Source organism: Athene noctua, chromosome 1 (genome assembly GCF_965140245.1).
Source record: "Athene noctua chromosome 1, bAthNoc1.hap1.1, whole genome shotgun sequence".
Lineage (NCBI taxonomy): Eukaryota > Metazoa > Chordata > Aves > Strigiformes > Strigidae > Athene > Athene noctua.
The window spans coordinates 42,344,083-42,363,973 of record NC_134037.1 but is presented as its reverse complement, the minus strand read 5'-3'; the positions used below and the strand labels follow the sequence as shown (position 1 = coordinate 42,363,973).

The window sequence follows — 19,891 nt, the reverse complement described above, 5'->3', positions numbered from 1 at the left end:
ACTTTGAGGACCAAGAAATAGTAAGCCTTAAGGAAAAAACAAATTATGTAGATTGACTTTATTTTAAAATTATTTAATCCTAAACACTTTTGCTCTACATAAAAATCTGTTTTAAAGAATGCTGTAATTAGCAAAATATGAGAAGATCACTCAAATACTAGACAAAGATTTACTTCAACAGCTGATGTGTTGTGGCTCTTCACAGGAACACAGGCTTGCTCTCTGATGCAGTATGATTGGGAACGAAATGATTAGAGATATATGATTCATAAGAAACTAAAGCCGCTTCCCATTTACTGTTTGAAGAAAGGCTGCTGGACTCTTCCACACCAGCTAGCTTAATTCAGCAGGTTACAAGTTCTCTCCTTCAAATCTTCTCATAAAAAGAAATCCATCACATTTCATTATTTTGTTTTAAACCAGGCATAGCTTTTACTGAAGTTCTAGGACAGATATTAAATAAGGAAACACTGTAGCTTGGTAGGCTGGCAGAGGCTTTAAGTTCTTCACAAAGTCTGGATATAATCACCACATACTTAAACAGCTGTCACTTCCCATCAGCTGCTTGGAATAATTTCAGAAATTACAGTTTATTACCTACACATTTTGACTCATTGATAAAACTACTATTCTTGACAAATATTCCAATATTCTTATATTACAAACAGCTTGGGAAAGACTGCAGTTAGGGTAACTTAAAAAACATGCCAAATATTTTCATATACGTGCGATTGATGAGCACAAATTACTGAAAATCAAAAAGTTTTATTCCCACAGGAAATAAATTTCTCATATATAGTATCATTGGGATAGTAAAATCCTAACATTAAATCCCAAGCTGCTTTAGTTCTAGACCTTAAGAATGTTGAGACAAATCAGAATTAACTTGCCTGGGGAAGTTGAAAACTTTCTATCCTTGGAGGCTTCCAGGATTCAGCAAATGAAGCCAAACTCACCTAATTTAAGTGCTGGTGATAATCCCACTTCAAACTGGAAGCTGGACCAGGTTTAGCCTAATATAGATCCTCTAGAGAGTCCTCCCAAGTGCCATGCCTATTATTCTATGAAATTTAACATTTTTTAATAGTTGAAACAGCCCTAAGATTATGAAGACTACCATTAAATACTGTATTTGAAAAACATTAACCCTCACAAAAAACCTGCTCAATATGGCAGACTGAAATGGAAAGCTTAAAACACCCCATATTTACATAATCATACCAAACTATGGGGAAAAAAATAATCACTGTTCAAATCAAGTCATGCAGCATCCCAATATTAATCAAAGGAGAAGAAAATTCAGACATAAACTGCTTTATTGACACCAATTCATCTTTAATCAGTACTTCAGTTTCATTTTAATTCCAGCAATGATTACAACAAAATTAAGACATGCTTTTAGTGCAGAAATGTTTCATTAAAGGATCTTGGACATAATACAGCTAGTCCAGACAAAGAACTAAGGCTGTAATGCACATCACCTTGTAGGAAGCACAACACAGCATATACTGCTATCCCTGAAATCTCAACACTCCATCTTAAAAACAGTAAAGCAAGAAGTTAAGCAGTGCAGGAGGAAATAATGAGCCACACATGCTATGGAAACTCATAAACTAGCTTGTTAACCCTGTAGAACTTAATGAATTGTAACTGAGAACTGGCAAGGTAGGGTTTACATTAAAAGTTAAGGAGAAAGTTCCTTTAACAAACCTTGGACCAAATTTCAGTTGGATCTAGTATCCAACTTACTACCCTGGACATACCTATAGCTCAGAGTCCAACCCTCATCTGTTTCATGCATTCATTTCTCAAAACTGTCTGCTAACAAAAGCAAGGATACTAGTGTAAGGAAGGACCATCCGAAGGACCATCCTTTAACCTGGGATACTTATAATCATGCTCGACTTCAGATAACTGGCTTGTAAACAAAACAAACCCCTTTAATTGTGTCTCCGGTTCTTACAGAAACAGATAAACAATTACTTCCTTTTCCAAAGATACTGAACATTCAATATACCAACAGATGGTCTGTGTCCTATTACTACAAGCACAGAGGCTGAAGTATCAGGAAGACTAAAAACTGTCAAATTATGTTGTCTACATGACATACAAACAGAAGCCAGCCTAGTCACACTTTTTTCCTTCTAACAAGGGAGTCAACAGAATTCTTAAATAAGGTCTGTGTTAAAGAGCACACAGAAAGGCAGAGGGAGTGCACAGTTAAACCAGGGTAAGGAATCTTTTTTCCAGAATTAGGAATTGAATATAGAGATTAATAAAATAAATTCTGATTAGAATTCTAGAGTTCACCATTTAAAGATTAGTACTACAAACAAGGTTTCTGAAGTTATTTGGGGTATTCTGACTTCCTGGGAATACAGTTTGCCTGACTTCAGAAGTTTACTGTAATACCTATGCTTAGGAAAATGTTAACCAGTAAGCTGCTCTTCCACTCTGTCCGTTGGCTCAGCAATTTGTATCTGAACAAAAGATTAGTTCCCTTCTCTATGTATTCACATGATCCTTTAACAAGCAAATTAAAAGAATTCCTAACATGTTTGGACACACAGAATACCACCTAGATAAAATCTGCAACATAACAAGGCTTTAACAGACTTAACTACAGAACACAGAGTAAGGACAACTGGCCAGGCTTAACAGATCTGCTGCTTAGGATAGGGGGAACAAACAGGTTTAAGCAGCCAGTTACTGCACATACAAGATTCTCAGGGCTTACTACAGGGGTTTGCACACAACCAGTTTTATGTTACCACCTTCATTTACTGCTTCATGGTACCACGCTTGCATCTTTGTGAAAAATTTCCATTGGTTTAGTTAAATTTATACACATCCTTTCAATCAGTTAAGTTAGTGCAACAGTTTGTGTTGACACCTGCATTGCTTTAGAGTAGTGAAAAGGTGCACATGAGTTTTCTGGCAGCAGTTTCAATGTGTTTATTTAAGCACATAACCATTTAGTTGCTTTTAGATTTTTTTGATCAATGACTTCTCCACAACATCTCCAAAATTTATTAGGAGGATCAATGCATTTCAGGGCAATCAACCTTTACAGGTTGCATTTCCATACAGTTCTCTTCCATTGCTGGAAGCTACTACTGCCAAAACCAGGCATGCTTCCATATACCCTTCTGTCCAGTGAGACCAGCTCAGGTTCTTGTCCCAAGAAAAAGCAACTGGGCAGAGAGAAATGCTTCACAGGTCAGATTTGGGCTATGAGCACCAAGTGAACAGTGCTTATTTTAGAACAAAAATTTCCATGTAAATGCCATATTTCCTCTGTAAGGAATATTACTTTAACAATACACAGAAAATCACTGACAAGGGATCTAAACACTACCATTTATTCAACAGTGCAACTTAAAGACAAGATATTTGAGATCTCTCTCTGAAATTCATCACCATATTGAATGCAGCAAACATTACAGCTAGATGAAATTGCACATTTTTGAAAGCAATGATACTATTTGTTTCTAAAGTCCAAAAAAAAAAATATTTCAGCTATGTGTTTATCCAGTCCCTTCTGGGATTTAAATACAGCATCTCCATTAAGTCAAGCCTACTGAGATAGTTTTAATGGAAGTTTAGTGTGATGCACATGCTCCTATGCCAACACCAGATTCTTCGTTAAGTTCTACTGGATTTATTTGCCCCTCTTCTTTTAGCTTCACCTGTCTAAAGTCTTCCCTGACTATGTCTAGCAGACCTGGCTTGAAAATGACATCCAGTGCTGTCATTGCCAAAGCTTTTGCTGTGCGCAAAGCATAGAACTGAGCATTCTGTGACCCTGCAGAAAAAAAGTAAGAGAAATTTCAGGTTAGAATACTAATAGTAGCTACAAACCACTAGCTTCCCTCATAAGACATGTTCTATAAGATGATCTTCAAGTTTCAGTTACGAGAACAATTTCTTAAAAATGTACTTGCATAAAATATGTCTACTTTCTGATGCCTCGAAACAAATTTTCACATGCAACTACATAACTTTCTGCTAATTATGTAAACAACTAAGATTGAAAACAGGAAAATAAGCATTCACATTTTCCTTTTTTAGAAAATGCCAAGTTTTATACCATTATTTCTATTACATTTCCAGAGTATTGTGCTTTAGGAGTAAAAGTTACCTTTTATCTTTTGGCTCATGTTTAGAAACTCTTCTGAATGAGCTGCTAGGGATAATCTTTCTAATTTCTGTCTAGACAGTATACTAAAGTCAGGCTTTTAGTATGAGTTGTGGTCATCCTTCCCATACATATTTAACTTTAAACAGAGTAATAGAAATTCTACATTTTTGCAGCATTTTTCTGCAACTCTACAATTAACTGTTTCAGGGTCTGTATTCAGCTCAGATCCCATCATGCTTGAAGAAAGCAACTACATTTCTGTACAGGTATTCACATACAGCCACTTTCAGATCTAGTACTTGCACTTTGATATATTTACTGCATGGTAGCTTTGAATAGCACAGAAGTACGTGAAAACTTCAATCCTCTGTAATTTGACATATTTACAGTTTCTAGATTTGCTGTAGTGAAGAGTCAGAGACCAGGTCCTACAATGCATAAGGGTTCCAAATGTAAACCTCTAACCCCTTCCACTTTCACTCACCTGCAGCTTCTGTGTACTGCTCAGTATGATTCAATGCATCGGAGCCAATATAAAAATAAGGATGAAGCCCAGGGACTACAAATGTAACATTTCCAAAGTCTGTGGAACCTAGAAGCAGCACAGAAATTTTCTTAATGAACAAGAGTTTTGAATGCAGTAAGAAAATGTATGATAGATATTATCTCCAGCCCGTATCTAAAACAGAATATCCTCTTCCCCAAATACTAAAATAAAAGCATTTCTAATGAGTCATTAGCCATACAAAAATCTCCCATCACCAAGATGTCCTCCCTAACTAGCCATCTTCAGATACTGCTCTCCAGTGCGCTTCTGATCAATAATCAGTTACTGGACTGCAAGTAAAAATGTATCAGCATGTTCCTACTCCATTTACTGTTAATTTTTATCAAGCATCTCCTGATAGTAAGATGTTAATTCAGAAACAACGAAAGCTGCAAACCTTGGAGTCTTGGGCAGCTATTCAGCTATTTTCTTGCTACAGCCCTTAAAACCAGGCCCAGCAATTCCCACTTTTCACCAGTATGCAAATATTCAGCATTAGGTAGGGGACTCTGAAGTAGGAACAATCTATCTTTAAACAAAATCATATTGAGGACAACTATTTTTTCCTGTGCTTTTTCATTATTCTCAGTTACAGAACCCTTAACAGCATAAGCACTTTTGAAATAAAAAGATCAGAACTGAACTCCAGGCAAAACACTAGTGCTTTGTAGACATAACGAAGTTATCAATAACAATGCTGCAAATTTTAATAATTATTCATTCATGTCTGACTAGCACTTTCAGTACATTAGCTAGTGATAGTACCTATCTCACAATACTACCTTATATATTAATGAAACCATCCAGAACTAGTAGATCCTTCATAGTAAATCATCCAAGAGTCTGCAACTACTTCCCGAGTGCCTTTTTTTTTTACCCAAACAAGCAATCCACTCAGTATTTGTTAAAATGACATTTAGAAGCTGGAGAAATCAACATACCAGTTATTGTGAAATTCAGATACCAGAGGAAGCACTGTTTTGTAGCACAGAAAAATAGGGATGACCAACTAAGATCTCAGTTAACTTTTTCCAGGCCAGAGCTGCAATTTTCTTCTTTAGCAATGCCATATAAAATTACGGTTCCAACGATTTAAAATTATTTGAACACATCAGGTAGCCTCCCTATCATGGTACTTTATGGAGAGAAGATACTGCTAATGCCTTAAGACTTAGAAATGAACTGACTGAAGAACATAGGTTTTACTTGGAAGCATATAGTTACTAGAAGTGAGTCCACAAAGTCTACATAACATGATCAAAGAGGACAAGACTAGTTTAGTATTTGCTCTGCCCACAAACAAACAAGGCTTGTCCAAACCCATGACTTTTTCCCATAAATTCAGTATGCATTTGAAGAAAATCCAACTCCTGGCACAACAAGAAGTTACCTTAATTTTCAGTAGTTTACACTATTGATCCATTTTCTGGTCATTCTGGAAAGACAAACCAGCAGTCTAGAAGTTCCGCCTACTCCCAACTAGACCAAGAGTTCTAGACTCGCCTAAGTTCTATTACAAACTGCTACAAAGACTGTGTTGACCTTTTTCCCTGCTCTCAGCAAATGAAGCATTAGAAATTTCAGTGCATCCCAGCTCACAGTCATGTAATTCCACTTAAATTTATATCCATATCCCATCTGCTACGAGTTTACAAGTTATTTTTGCTGAATGTAAGGGATTTAAACTTGGTATTTTCCAGTATGATGAAGAGCTTACCAAGCCAAAATCCAGGCAGCTTTTAACAAAAATGTGACAGTCAAATCTTTCCCTCCATCAGAAAAAATGTCACACCCTTTAGTGGTAATAACCTAGCAGCATGTTTAAAACATCAGGTGTACCAACAGTTTCCATACAAACATCTGGAATTGTATGCCTGCTAGAGATGTACAGATTGGGATTCCTTCCAGAAGCATAAATAATTGCAGTTGTCAATGCAATATACAGACTTGTGCACTATCTTCAATTAAAAAGGTATTGGAAGCTCCAGACTCTGAAAAATATATGCTGAAGCTGATACTGAAGCCTCTTCAAGTCACTGAACACATAATGGATGTCAGTATTACCACAAACACGACTGCAAGGTAAAATGCAAAAGATTCCAGGAAGCATTTCTATACAGCCCCAAGCTTCAAAAGTGGTATTTTCAAAACATACTGGCTCCTTCTTAAGATAGTCTGTATCAGTCTTGTGCCCAGGAAGCCAATGAACCCCATGAATACTAAAAATATCAAAGTTATCACAAGCATGGGTGCCTCAACTAAGGCATGCTAAACTAAGCCATCTGCTTTGGGAGGTTATCAATATCCTCTAGCAGGGCTACCCTACCAACAGAAGGAGAAACAGGTCACAGCACCTGATCAAAGCTAACTCAGATTCACATTATTTCACATCATCCTGGCTATGTGCCAAATGAATGGAGTGTGCACAAGGCACACAGGGTAGTGTGATTTGATGGACTAAAGGAATTCTTCATACCACTTAGCTGCCTAGAGCGATACCTGTAAGCAGACCGATACTAATACCCATGTAGAGGTGGCAGCGAGTATGCTCATCTGTTAACGACTTTTCTGCTGCACAGACATGGAGAAGCAACTGAGCTATCTTCCTTCCCTTTCAACAGAAGAAACTGATATCCTAAAAGAAAACATTGAAAACCATATGAAAACTAAACAGAAATAGAGGTCTTGAAAAAGATGAGACAAAACACTCAACCCCCCCAAAAAAAGGGTAGCATACAAAATTCCACTCCTATGTCTCTGGAGACTCTGCTTTGTTACCACTCCTGAATCACCACTGCAACAATTCAGGAGAAGCTGTGGAAAGAAAATTTAGTAAAGCCTACTGCAGTGAGACAAAAATGCAATTGCTCAAGCACATTTTGACATTTAACAAGCAATTTAAGGACAGAACAGGCATATGGGGAGTTTCAGTTTAAGTTAATGGTTAACACCATATCACGTAACTTACATATGAAAGCACTATTACAATTAGGTGTCTGTACTAAGTTCATTCGATGTCCTCTGAACCAGCAAGATCACCAGTATTCATGATCTTCATCCTTAATACAATGGTTTGAAAGAAGCAGCTAGCAGAGCTTCAGAAAGTTTCACTGTAGCAAGCATTCTAAGGTTCCTCAGCCCCTTTCTTAGGCTAAATGAGCAAAGCAGTAAGTCTTACTTGTACAATACTGAAGACAAAAAGAAATCTGCCTTTAGTTATGATTCGTTTTTTAAACCCAAGACAATAAACCATTTGAAGAAAATATGCTACCATTGCTTAATTTGGAAGGGCAGTAACAAATAAGAGAAAAACCACCAGAATACCATTAGATATGCTGTCTCCCCCACCCAAAAAGTGTTGGGAACTCTGTCTCCAAACACCAAGATCTCAACTGTCCAAATATAATCTGCATTTAATGTAGAGAAGATTAGTACCACAAACTAATTAGGATAACGTCTTTTTACTGAGAACAATCTTTTCCTTCTAACCAAAAAACATGTAACATGAGTAAAAACATTTATATATACTGTCATCAGTAGCGAAGGCTGTAAAGTATCAGCAGCAGTTAAGACTTAAGAGTTCCTGGAGGAAGATTCTGAAAAAAACCTGTTAAGGGTGATGAGAAGCCCACCTGAGCATTCAAGAATTCACATTCCTATTACTATAGCTCTGAGAGAGCAAGATAGTGAGAGTTTGAAACTTAGTCAAGACCCAGAAGTGAGCACCTACTTGAAGGTTACCCTTTGGAAAATTAATCTGCTGAACTCATGAACCAAAATTATAAGCACAGAATTACCTGTTAATGGAAAGACCTTTAAATTAGGGTTATGACAATGCTTAAACTTCATTTAACCTCTTAAAAAACTCCCTCTAAAATATTAGTTAGATGCTAGTAAATTTGTTTATATGAAAGCTTGGAAAATATTGTTAAACAAGGTTTCTAAAAAACAAAGTCTCATCTCCATTCACAGCAACCCAGGATTCTGCATTTCAAAACAACAGAATGAGCAGCAACTCATTACACATCCTCATGTTCTAACCAAGACTGTTCTTAGCTTTTCATCCTTTTATCCCCCAACCAAACTGTTTCTTACTTGAAATATTTTCAGAAATAATATCAGAAAATGATTACTGCTTTTCATACCTGTTGGGAGAATTTCTCAGCTTCTATAAGAAATACAGAAACACAGGCCAGAGGTATGATCCTTTTACAGAGCTTCAGCTTTGTAATACGGCTTTTTCTTCTGACCAAACTATGTTTAACCTAGCTCTGTCCCATTATTTTATACACTTAAGAGTTAGTCAACCTAAGCTTAAGTCATAACAAAAAACCCAGATGGAGTTACCTGACAAACCATTCAAGATACAGTCTTCTGATATAAATTCTATTCCAAGCTTCTTTCCATTCTCCTTGTAAACTTTCTGCAGGCTCTTATTTGGAAGCACATTGTAGTAATCATTTTCACCACCTTTTATTTCCACCTAGACAAAAAACCCCAAATGATTAGAAATTTTTCTTCAACTTAAGCCAATTTAATCTAAGCAATTTGAAGACCAGAAAAAATTACATATCCATACTTCAAGCCCATGTCAAAATGCACGTAAGTACTAAGCTTCTTTCAAAAGTACAGCATTCTGTCAAATACTACCCTTGATCAAAACACAGCTGGTGTTCCATGAAGCTTGCACTAGACAGCAAAATTCCAAAAGCATGGATTTCACAGACAGCATCCCCCAAAATAGGAAACAAACATTTCCTGTAACAGTGTCTAATGATTTCCACTGCAGGTATTATTAAAATTCATAGAAATCAATTTAGGCTTTCACCACATTCTGTTTTACTATTGTTCAGAACACTTCCAATAACTAAAGCCTCATTCATGAAATGACTTCACACAGGCAAGAAGTTTGAAAACAAATGTAAAACACCTATGTCAAATATCAAGAGATCTTAACTTTCATTCTGCATAAAGTGCACTTTCTGAATCGTTTTTTTATAGTGTAGGGACTATACTTGGAAAACAGCATCTAATGCTTCAAATAGACCTTAAAACTCACTAGCTCACATTTATATATGCAGTATCTATTTGTTCTGATGAGCATAGACATTTCTTTTCACAGCTGTATCAATCATAAACCTATAACTACAGAGAAGGTAGAACTGCCCATCTTAGCAATATGCTGCAAGGTAATCACATTGCTTGAACCAGCTGCAGGAGACACTTCCATTTACTAAAAGAAAAAAATTAGAACAACATTAACTGAAAAAAAATCACTCAATTTTTCACATTTGGTTGCTACATGAGCCTGCTGTTTAATGCAAAGGACCTAGTGACAAAGACTGTGGAAAAAAGAAAAAACACTCGATACCTGTTGTTTTGACTGTTCCTATTGGTAAGGTTTGCCATCAAGCCTCCCAGGTCTGAGCCTAGAAGCACTGTCTGCAGAAGAGCATCACCCAGAGCAAAAAAAAAGATTATGGGGCACTTAAAGAAACTTTATGTACATGGGACCAAGTACAATGCATCCAAGGATGCAGAGTAAGAAAGGAGCAGTAACGCAATCAGGGAGCTATCGTTTTTTAAATGTAGTTGAAACAGAGGGATGCTCTAGCTCACTGAAAGAGATAAAGGTCACATCCACCTTGAAAGGTCAAGAGGAGGACCTTGGAAATTACAGACTGGACAGCATGTCCTATCTTCAAGCTCCCAGGAGGATTATAGCGCAAATAAATCCTCCTAAGACCCATATCCAGGACCACAAGGCAACTGTGAGCATCCAGCATATATTCATGAAAGAGCAGATAGTGCATGACCAAGCTTAGCTTTTCATTACAACATGTCTGACTCAGAGGACACAGAAGACATGCAAGCTCAAAGTGTTACGAACAAATAAATTAATCCAAATTGCTGCCTGTTACTTGTGGCATTCATCTGCAATCAATACTGGTGCCATTACTGTTTTAATATCTTTAGTATTGATGCAGACAACTCCTGAAAGACCACATCTGATATACTGTGTTCAGTTCTGTGCTCCTCAGATCAAGAGATCAAGACTGGAGCTACTCCATGGGAAGGCCACAAAGATTATTAGGGTGCCGGTGAACATGATGTACAAGGAAAGGCTGAAGGAACTTGACTTGTTGAGGCTTCAGAAAGACAACTAGAGGGAGATCTTATTGCTGTCTACAGTTATTGGATGGGGAGGGTACAGAGAGGACAGAACCAGATTTGAGAGGCCCAGGATATAAGGAGAGGCAGCAAAGGAAACTCAAATATAACAAAATCACAGAATGGTTGAAGTTGGAGAGGACCTCTGGAAGTCATCTTGTTCAACTACCCTGCTCAAGCACAGTCACCTAGAGTTGGTTGCCCAGAACCATATCAAGGCAGCTTCTGAATATCTCCAAGGATGGAAACACCACAGTCTCTCCAGGCCACCTGATCCAGTGCTCAGTCATCACAGTATAAACATCAGGAAATATCTTGTTCACCATGAGGTAGGCAGAGCGCTTGAGAGAGGTTGTAGAATTTCATCCTTGGAGATACTCAGAAGTCCACATGACACTGAGCAATCTGCTCTAAGTGGTCCTGCTCTGAACAGAGGGTTAAACTAGATGACCAAGGCCAGGCGGGATGGGGCTTTAAGCAATTTGGTCTAGTGGAAAGTGTCCCTGCCCATGACCAGGGGGATTGGAACTAGATGATACTTAAGGTCCCTTCCAACCCAAACCACTCTATGATTCTATGACCTCTGGAGGTCTCTCCCAACTTACATTGTTCTATGATTCTGTGGCATTCTATTTATAAGCCAAAGCTTTCTTTCAGGACACAAAGCAACAGAATAGCAAACAGTATCATACAAATTTAGATTTCAGCTGAACACCATGCAGACAAAAGTGGTAAACCTCAATTTCCTATTCTAGCCTACCTTATCTCCAAGGTAACAGAAACAACATGACCATGAATACATTCTTACTTTGCATCCTGTGGCCAGTGCTGCAGATTTGAAGCAGTTCTCAACCTTTTCTGTCAGAACAGAAAGATCTTTCATTGAAGGCGCACGCAAGTAAAACTCTAGTTCAGTGTAAGAAGGAATTATGTTAGGTTTCACACCACCATTTTTTATTACACCTGCAGAAAAGGAAAAGTCATGTTATCAGTGTTAAATACAGCTGCTTGATCTTTAGATCTATCATGAAACTCCTTGCTCAAGAACTAAATATATAAACAAAAACCAACAAAACATCAGCATGAAATACAATGTCAACAATACAGTAGGTGGACAAAGTTTCTTCATAACATCAGAATTAGTGAAATGCATGCATGTTTTTCAGCACAATTTCATTGCATTCTTTGGTTAGGTATCTGTTATAAACCTAGACAAGCCAAACTAGCATTTGCAACTAATCCCCTGAAATTCAATGCATCAGTCATGAAGCAACCCAGCTGCCATTAAAAAAAGTTATAAAGGCTACCCTGGATTCCAACTTTTAAAGGTTTCCTCAACTAGAGTATTTCCAACTTGCTTTGCCAGCTTAGTGAGAAATTGTTAGTTGCCTTTCTCAACAATACTGTTATAACATGTGTGTTGCAGCACACAAAGTTCATTAGATTCCTTGTACTAATTTAGAAATATTGGAATGTATAATATACATCTATTTATTCAAGAGTAAATCCCAGATGAAAACAGGATGAAAGGGTTCCCTCAAGGAAATGGGTGACAGCTACATAGTTTTCAATTATGACAGATGCATTACCATACAAGACCATAATATTTAGATATTTCAATAATAAAACATTGTAGACCTCAAATCTACTTTAGATTTCAATGCATTAACAGCCAGTTGCTTTCAACAGGCTGTTTGCTTCCCTGGCCTTCTACCCTTAATTGAAATATGTGGAGTAAGATTTGTTTTCTGTAGACCCTGAGAAACTATCTACCTTAGATGGAAATACTGCACAAAGTTACTGATGTATGTCACTAAAGCCTCAAGACAGCACTATCAGGATGCAAACAGGCAGCAAATCTTTATTTTTGGTGCAGAAAGTCTATTAAGACTATGAACTCCCCCTCAAAACCTTCCCAGTCTCTAATACAGTCAAAGTAAACAAAGGGCTGCATTAAATCACTATCAGTACTAGTCCATAACAAAAAGGAACAGCTCAGATGAGACAGACATCACAGGAACCAGCAAGTCAGCAAGTAAGTAATCATGCAAATTCACATGACACATACATAACACATTTGCTCGAAACAAATAGCATGAGTAAATGACTTTCACTTGTCTTGCCCATCACATTTATAAATGGAATTGGATCAAGTCTAAGTAACTCTACACTTAAATTTCAAAGCATCTGCAATGCAGACTGGACAGCAGGTCTAGTGTTAAAAGTAGGCTGCCTGCACACTACCAGTAGCACCCAGTCTGCCCTTCTAGATGGAACTTTTTTTACAGCCTATTCAATACAACTTTTTGAACAGAAAAAAATTTACATTCCTATTTTTCAAGGGGGCAATATTTACTTCATTCATGAGCAAGGAAGAAAGATAACATCAAATATCAGACAAACTCAAACCAACAATGTTCCAGTACATAGAACACTTAAACTCTAGACTCTAACGGAAATTTCAGGTTTTGTTAGTGGGTTAACACTAAGATTTTCAGACTCACTTAAGTCAGCCACTGCTATTACTGCAAGTCTACAACACAAGGTCTCCAACACACTGTTGTAAAGAAAGCATTCCTAAAATTAAATCTCATTCTGGCTGCTTATACTTTCTCAAATGTATTTTAAATATTTCTAATTTGAAAACCAGGTTTATGACAGCAGTTGTATCAACACACTAAGTTTTGCTGTGGTTCAGAAGTGTTACCTCTAGGAGGCTTGTTGAGATACTCTATTTTTTTGCCTACATTACCCATGTAGCTCTTGAACTATGAAAAATGCAGTATTTAGGGTTTTAGGCTTGGATTCAATAGAAGACTTAGGCACCTCCAACCTTAAACCTGTGACACATGGGTTTCAGACTCATGAAGACCAAACTCATAATTAAGTGCCTTGTTTCCTACAGAGCAATAGGGTAAGAGAGGCTATGCCCACTGTCTGAAATTCATTTGGGTATGCTCCACAGCAGAATTGCTAACATCTTCATCTACAGCCAAAAGGGTTAGGGCTTCCAGACTCCATCCAGATATCCTGGAGAGAAATACACACATGTATTATACAGCACAAGCAGCCAAGGCATGTAAGGATTAGTTCAGAACTTCCAGAAGTGTTTTAAGCTCATAACAAGTATTCCAAACAAACAGTTCTACATTCAGAAGTCATGTAGAAATGACAAAGTTCCTTAATTTCAACTTTGAAAACATTGTGTTGTGTGCCACAAGGGAAACCTGGGTTTATAGCTAGAGGGCAGCTTCCATCTCAACTTCTGAAAATTTCTCCCCGTACAAAAAGAAATGTGTGTTGTTGAAGCAGTACCAGTAAAGCTTAATGGTCAATATTTCTTACTGCAAAATGACCCTTCTACTCCAAGGCCTACTAGATATCACATATTAGAATCTAGCGAACATCTAGTTCATTGGGCTACTAACCAAAAACTATGGGCTTCTGCCATCACTTGTGTTTTCTCCTTTGGCAAATAAGCTTTACCCACTGTAGACCACTACACTTCCAATAAATGCCATCTAATTAAAAGAATGTCTACTACAAAAAAGATGCAGTAAGCATATTTCATTTTTTCAGAAGCATTTAATCTTACACCTTTGCAAAACACATATTAACTTTAAGCAATTCAAGGCCATGTACCAGAATAAACTTGCACTATTAAATTTTTTTTCTTTCTGAACTGCAATTTCAAGTGCAAAGACTTAAAAGTTGTCTAGCCTCTATCTAGGTCCCTGTGTCCTCTTTTAAATCTGACCTATAAGCCTATTTTCAGCAGTTAGTTCTGGACACTGACATAACTTTAAAGATCACAGAAAAGCTATTTGAATTAAATGGTGCTATTTCATAATATTTGAAGTGACTATACTAATTTAGCAGTAACACAATACTTAATGGATTTTGTAAGTTAGTATTTCAACAGCCTAAACTCTTACTTGCTGAACATTAGGTTTAATGAAGATCTCACCATGAACTCTCCAGGTCGGTTTCATTTGCTGTCTTAAAACAGACAGATTGTTGTATGCAAGAACAGCAGCATCTAATGCATTAACTCCTTCCCAAGGATAAGCAGCAGCATGAGAAGCTTTTCCATAGTATTTCACAGTCACACTAGGAAATAAAAGGCATTGCTTATTGTTTTTTAATCCACTGAAAAAACTCTAAAATAAAAAGTTCCTTTTGTTCACACAAATATTTGCTATTTAAGTTTTGTGCAGCAGAATGCCAAACAATTTAGCTGGCACTACACTGTCACAAATTTGAACTACCTCTGAGTGCAGGAAGATGATGGAAGATTTCTAGGAAACCAATGAAATGGAACAATACCAAGAGCCAATCTGGCAAGAGTTACCAGTAACATAACAGTACACAGCCTTCTCCTGAGAAGTACAGGCTTCACATATTAAATTTCTCCAACACTTTTTATATTGCCTGACTATTCTGAGACTTAACATTACTAACATTCTTCTCAGAAGATAACAAACTTATTTCTCCAATTCAAAATTAGAAGTTGATTGTCCTAATTTCCGTCAAATTTAAATGTGTACAGTATATGACAGCAAAAGCACATTAACAAGGATCACATACAACCCGTGCCTAAATAACAACTGTCAAGTTTTAAAAGCATAGTAAAGGCATAGTCTAGTATAAAATCTACATTACTATGCTACAAGCAAGGATGTTTTCCCTGCACACCAAAAAAATCTGATGTAAAGGTTATCCTCCAACTTTGCAAAAGTCAAAACACTGCACCTAAACATAGTAAGAAATCATGCTTTGCTTCATCTGAGGGCCATTTATATTAGCCTTACAGAATTTAGTTATTTCAATTATATGAATATTCTTTACACCAGGCAAATAGTACATACTGACAACTACATAAGGTATTACTATTTATCAAATATAAAAATACTAGTTTTTTACCAATAGTAGAGACTTTAATTAAATCTGTTTGTACTCAAACCCAGTCCATTACATAAAAACCCTCCACCTTCAAGCTCAAAGTGTTCCCCCACAAGACACACCACCTGTCTCTTGCCCAACTAGGACCAACGTAACTCGCTTGTCCCTCTTTGTCTTGCACAAATGCCAACTTAACCACTTATCCTGAACTGACCCCACATGCTCTGAACCACACCACAGCTGTAAGTTAATACCACAACTTAAATACTGGTTAGCAGAGGGACACAATGGAGTGTATAGTTGCAGCAGAAAACATGTCCTGCTTCTGCCTACAATCCAAATTAAGTATGCCCTTCTCTAACCCCCCTCATCCTCCAAGACAACCATACATCCCTTTCTGTAAAGTGTGTTATTAAAATTTATTATCATTATGAAATCGAGGTAAGAGAACTTATCCATTAACAGCGCACAAGTATTAGACCGCAACCCCTCAAATCAGCTCACAAAGAAGGCAGGACAGATCCCTGGATATTCTCAAAAAAATGGAGATAAGGTAAAGTAAAGCAGAAAGCCAAGGTGCAATAGTTTTTCCCATGGGACACACATGCGTCTTATTTAAAGTTTTCAGCATTCCTTTTCTTGTACTTCTATTGCTACACAAATGTCATACTCTCAGAAAAAACCCCAACAGATTTTTGGTGAATAACAACCACCCTAAGCCAGTTTAAGAATATCAGCAGAATTTAAGATTTAAATTCTTTATTTAATTCTTTATTCTTTATTTAAAATTAAATTTAATTAAAATTCTTTATTTAATTCTTTAATTAAGAATTTAAATTTAAGTTTAAGAATATCAGCAGATCCTGCTTGACTAACAATAAATAGACTGACTAAATGAAGGATAACTGATTAAGAATCAGCACTTTTTGGCACAGTTTTACCACTGCTATACCAGTATATTAATTTTAGTTCAGGCGCAACCCAGCCTTCAGAGGTTGCAGGTATAGTAACACTAGAAATGTAGTGATCACTAGTCCTTGAATTCCTTGAAAACAACCAGAGATCAACTATCTCATTACATAATTACTGGAAATTCATAATTACATAAATCATGACAAACTCAGTATTTCAAGCTTTTGGAAGTAAGTTTCACTCAATACTTCAGTTCCATGCCTCCTCCATATTTAAGCTTTAAAGGCTGTCAGGACTTGTATCCTATAGCAGATCATCACCTCTGAAGGGAGATTTCCAAGTCTTACTGTATCAAACTCACAAGGCTATTGCAAGAGTTGAAATGAACAGAAAAACAAAACTATCAATGAAAACTGCATCCTGAAGATTATAATTATAGTTTTAAGGTACAGCAACCAAAAGGCAAGCTGGGATAAGTCCTGAAGGCGATTACAATAACCAGTTAAGTCTCTTCAGAAACACAAGGATGAACTAAGAGCAGAGTGCTAGCTAGGGAAGGAAGACAAGGTGTTGCTGACCTTGCTGCTGTTCTACCATAAAGCTTAGCAGTAACAGAAGCAAATTAGCCACCAGGAACAGCACTGGCAAAAGCAAAATGTCCAGCACGTAGGACTTGGAAGGTAGCAAAACCAAGCTGAAAACAGCTAGCATCAAGTAAAAAATGGCTGGGAAACCAGTTATTTAAATGCTACAGAATTTAGTCAGAGACAGTCCAATGTAATACTTGAAAAAACTGTTGCACTGGAGGGAGGTTACTAGTGGAGTCTCTGCAAGACAAGACCCTGGGATCAAGAATCACTAGCAACTGTGACATAAAACGTGATAACAGAACCTGCTGACAGACTACTGCTGGAACACTATGAAAACAGAAGAGGTTTAGAATATCAAAGGAAGAACAGCTTGGCCATGCAAACTGGCAGAGAAAGAACAGAATGAAGCTCAAAAACATTTTAAAAGATTGTGTACTTCCAGACTAAGCATTTGCCTAAGAGTTGATTGCTTGACAGGGGCTGAAGAGGAAGCCCCAAACATGCCAGCTGTCTCCAGAATGATAAGGAGACACTACAGTCCCAGCATCAGCTGAGTAAGGTCTAAGGGAATTCCATCTCATGTATTGTGTACAACCTTGACTATGCACATCCAGCAAGGAGTGCTTAAAAGACAAGTCAAGTTACTCCAAGTACAAATGAACAAGTGCTGTCACTAAACATTAGGGCTAATCAAAAGATGACAAGGCATAATTTCTGAAGAGTTATATGGCTAGGTGACAAAAAAACACTGAATGAGGGTATGACTGCTGTCTATACTTACACTGGGGGTAAACATGAAGGAAAACCAAGAACTACTTTGAGCTGAAAAATAAGTTGATGTCAGAGTCAACAGATATAAAATGGCCATGATTAAATTTAGGCTGGAATTTAATAAGGCTCTAAACAGCAGTCAGGCTTGATTGGCTGGCTTGCCCAAAAGTGCAAGAGAACTGATTCAAAACCGATTAAAATAAAATGCATACAGAGGACTAAATGTCCTAGTGGCCCAGGAAAGCAAGGATACGATACGTGAGACTCCCTTCAGCTGCGTTTTAAATTTTTTTAACAGATAGGATAATCACGTGCATGTTTAAACAGAAATGCCTAGAAACATAAGAAATAAAAGGATTTGGGGGACACGTGGAAGATTATCTCTGAGCAGTCGGGGATCTTTAACACTATGCTGAACACGGGCCTTTGGAGGAATAGCTGTGTTCGTAACGGCAACTCGGCTCCTGACTACAAATACTTCGTCTGAAGAGCACCTACAAGGTCCCCATCACTAAGTTCAGCCCCTTACAAACCAGCTCCCCTATGGAGAGGCTGGAAAAAGGCTAATAACAAGCCACCCGAACCTGCTCACTCACTCGTGCTCGGCCACATCGGGCAGGTAAGCTGCGTTTTCTTGGGAGGGGTGTGCCATAAAAACCACATCCAGGCCATCAAACGCTCCAGCGTTTATCAGGTCTATTTTGCCTCCTCCTTGTTCTTCCGCAGGCGTCCCCAGCACCGTGATCTGCAGCAGAAACGCAGAGAGTCAGGAGCCGAGGGGCCCACCGGGGCTGAGGCCCGGGCCCCCGCCCCCGGGGGGGCTCCCCCTCACCTGGACGGCGACGGGCGCTGGCTGCGGCAGACTCTCCAGGGCGGCCTTCAGCCCCAGCGCGGCGGCGGCTCCTACCTCGGCGATGAGGTTGTGCCCGCAAGCGTGGCCGATCCCGGGCAACGCGTCGTACTCGCAGAGGAAGGCGACGCGGAGCGGTCGCGGGCCCTGCGGGGCGGCCGTGCCCCACTCGGCGCGGAAGGCCGTGCCCAGCCTGTAGCGCGGCTGCACGGCCCAGGCGGCGCCCGGCAGCTCCCCGCTGGAGAAGAAGCGGGTCATGGTGTCGTGCGCCTGGTGCTCCTCGTAGGCCAGCTCGGGCCGGCTCCAGATGTCGCGGCTCAGCGCGCCCAACCGCGCCGCGTTCAGCTCCACGCTCTCGCACGCCCGCTGCTTCAGCGCCTCCAGCGCCGGCAGCGCGGCAGCCGGGCCGCCCTGCGGCGGGTCCTGCGGCCTCATGAGGGAGCGGCGAGGCGGACACAGAAACACCCGTCTGCACGACGAAACTCACCCCCTACACCTGCCCGCCCGCGCCGTGTGAGCCGCCCGCCGCCGCCGCCGCCCCGTTTTATCACCGCCTCGGCGCCGCGGGGCACGCTGGGAAACGTAGTTGGCCCCCCCGGCACGGCCAGCAGGCGGCGCCCGGCCGGAACTACCCGCCCCAGCGCGCCGGAGGGACCGGCCCCGCCCCGCCCCGCCCCGCCCCGGCCGGTGCCGCGGGACGGACGGACGGGCGACAGTTGGACGGGCGACAGTTGGACGTCCCTGCAGGTGCCGCTTCGTGCTTTTAACCGCTGCATTTTGCTGCAGACTTAGCACACGCCTGTATTTACCGTCAAACCGAGCTGAATCCGGTCTTCACCTGCTCTCTCTGCGCCGTTTCCCAGAGGCTGCGTTCAAGGGCAGTGGTCTGCCATGACTCCACAGGGTTTGGAAATAACACCTCGTTTTCTCCAGCATCTCCTTTTTTTTTTTTTTTTTTTTTCCCCAACTAGATGCCCTGTTGATGCTTGCTACCTGATGCCTGCAAA

At 39.3% G+C, this 19,891-nt stretch overlaps 1 protein-coding gene across 3 annotated transcripts; it reads right to left on the bottom strand.

Moving 5' to 3' along the window:
* Positions 1 to 1,298: 1,298 nt before the first annotated feature.
* PM20D2 (peptidase M20 domain containing 2) lies at positions 1,299 to 19,392 on the bottom strand. 3 transcript variants are annotated; one of them, XM_074896022.1, is made up of 7 exons: positions 18,867 to 19,392; positions 18,631 to 18,779; positions 14,827 to 14,969; positions 11,668 to 11,822; positions 9,036 to 9,171; positions 4,626 to 4,733; positions 1,299 to 3,805 (listed from the first exon to the last, which is right to left on the bottom strand). In XM_074896022.1, exons 1-7 carry the CDS (start codon positions 19,317 to 19,319, stop codon positions 3,603 to 3,605), a joined length of 1,347 nt encoding a protein of 448 aa, XP_074752123.1. In that variant the 5' UTR covers positions 19,320 to 19,392; the 3' UTR covers positions 1,299 to 3,602. The 3 variants fall into 3 exon arrangements, 1 of the variants encoding a protein (XP_074752123.1); XR_012632816.1 differs by having other exon boundaries at positions 3,772 to 3,805; positions 4,626 to 7,323; XR_012632817.1 differs by lacking the exon at positions 1,299 to 3,805 and adding an exon at positions 7,188 to 7,323 and having other exon boundaries at positions 4,625 to 4,733.
* Between the last annotated feature and the right edge of the window lie 499 nt (positions 19,393 to 19,891).

Excerpts from the sequence above, each read along its gene's own strand:
- PM20D2 (XM_074896022.1), bottom strand. The coding sequence starts at position 19,319 with ATGAGGCCGCAGGACCCGCCGCAGGGCGGCCCGGCTGCCGCGCTGCCG. Across the intron at positions 18,780-18,866 it reads CAGCGCCCGTCGCCGTCCAG|ATCACGGTGCTGGGGACGCC; the intron begins GTGAGGGGGAGC and ends TTTCTGCTGCAG. Across the intron at positions 3,806-4,625 it reads GCAGTACACAGAAGCTGCAG|GGTCACAGAATGCTCAGTTC; the intron begins GTGAGTGAAAGT and ends TTTTTTCTGCAG.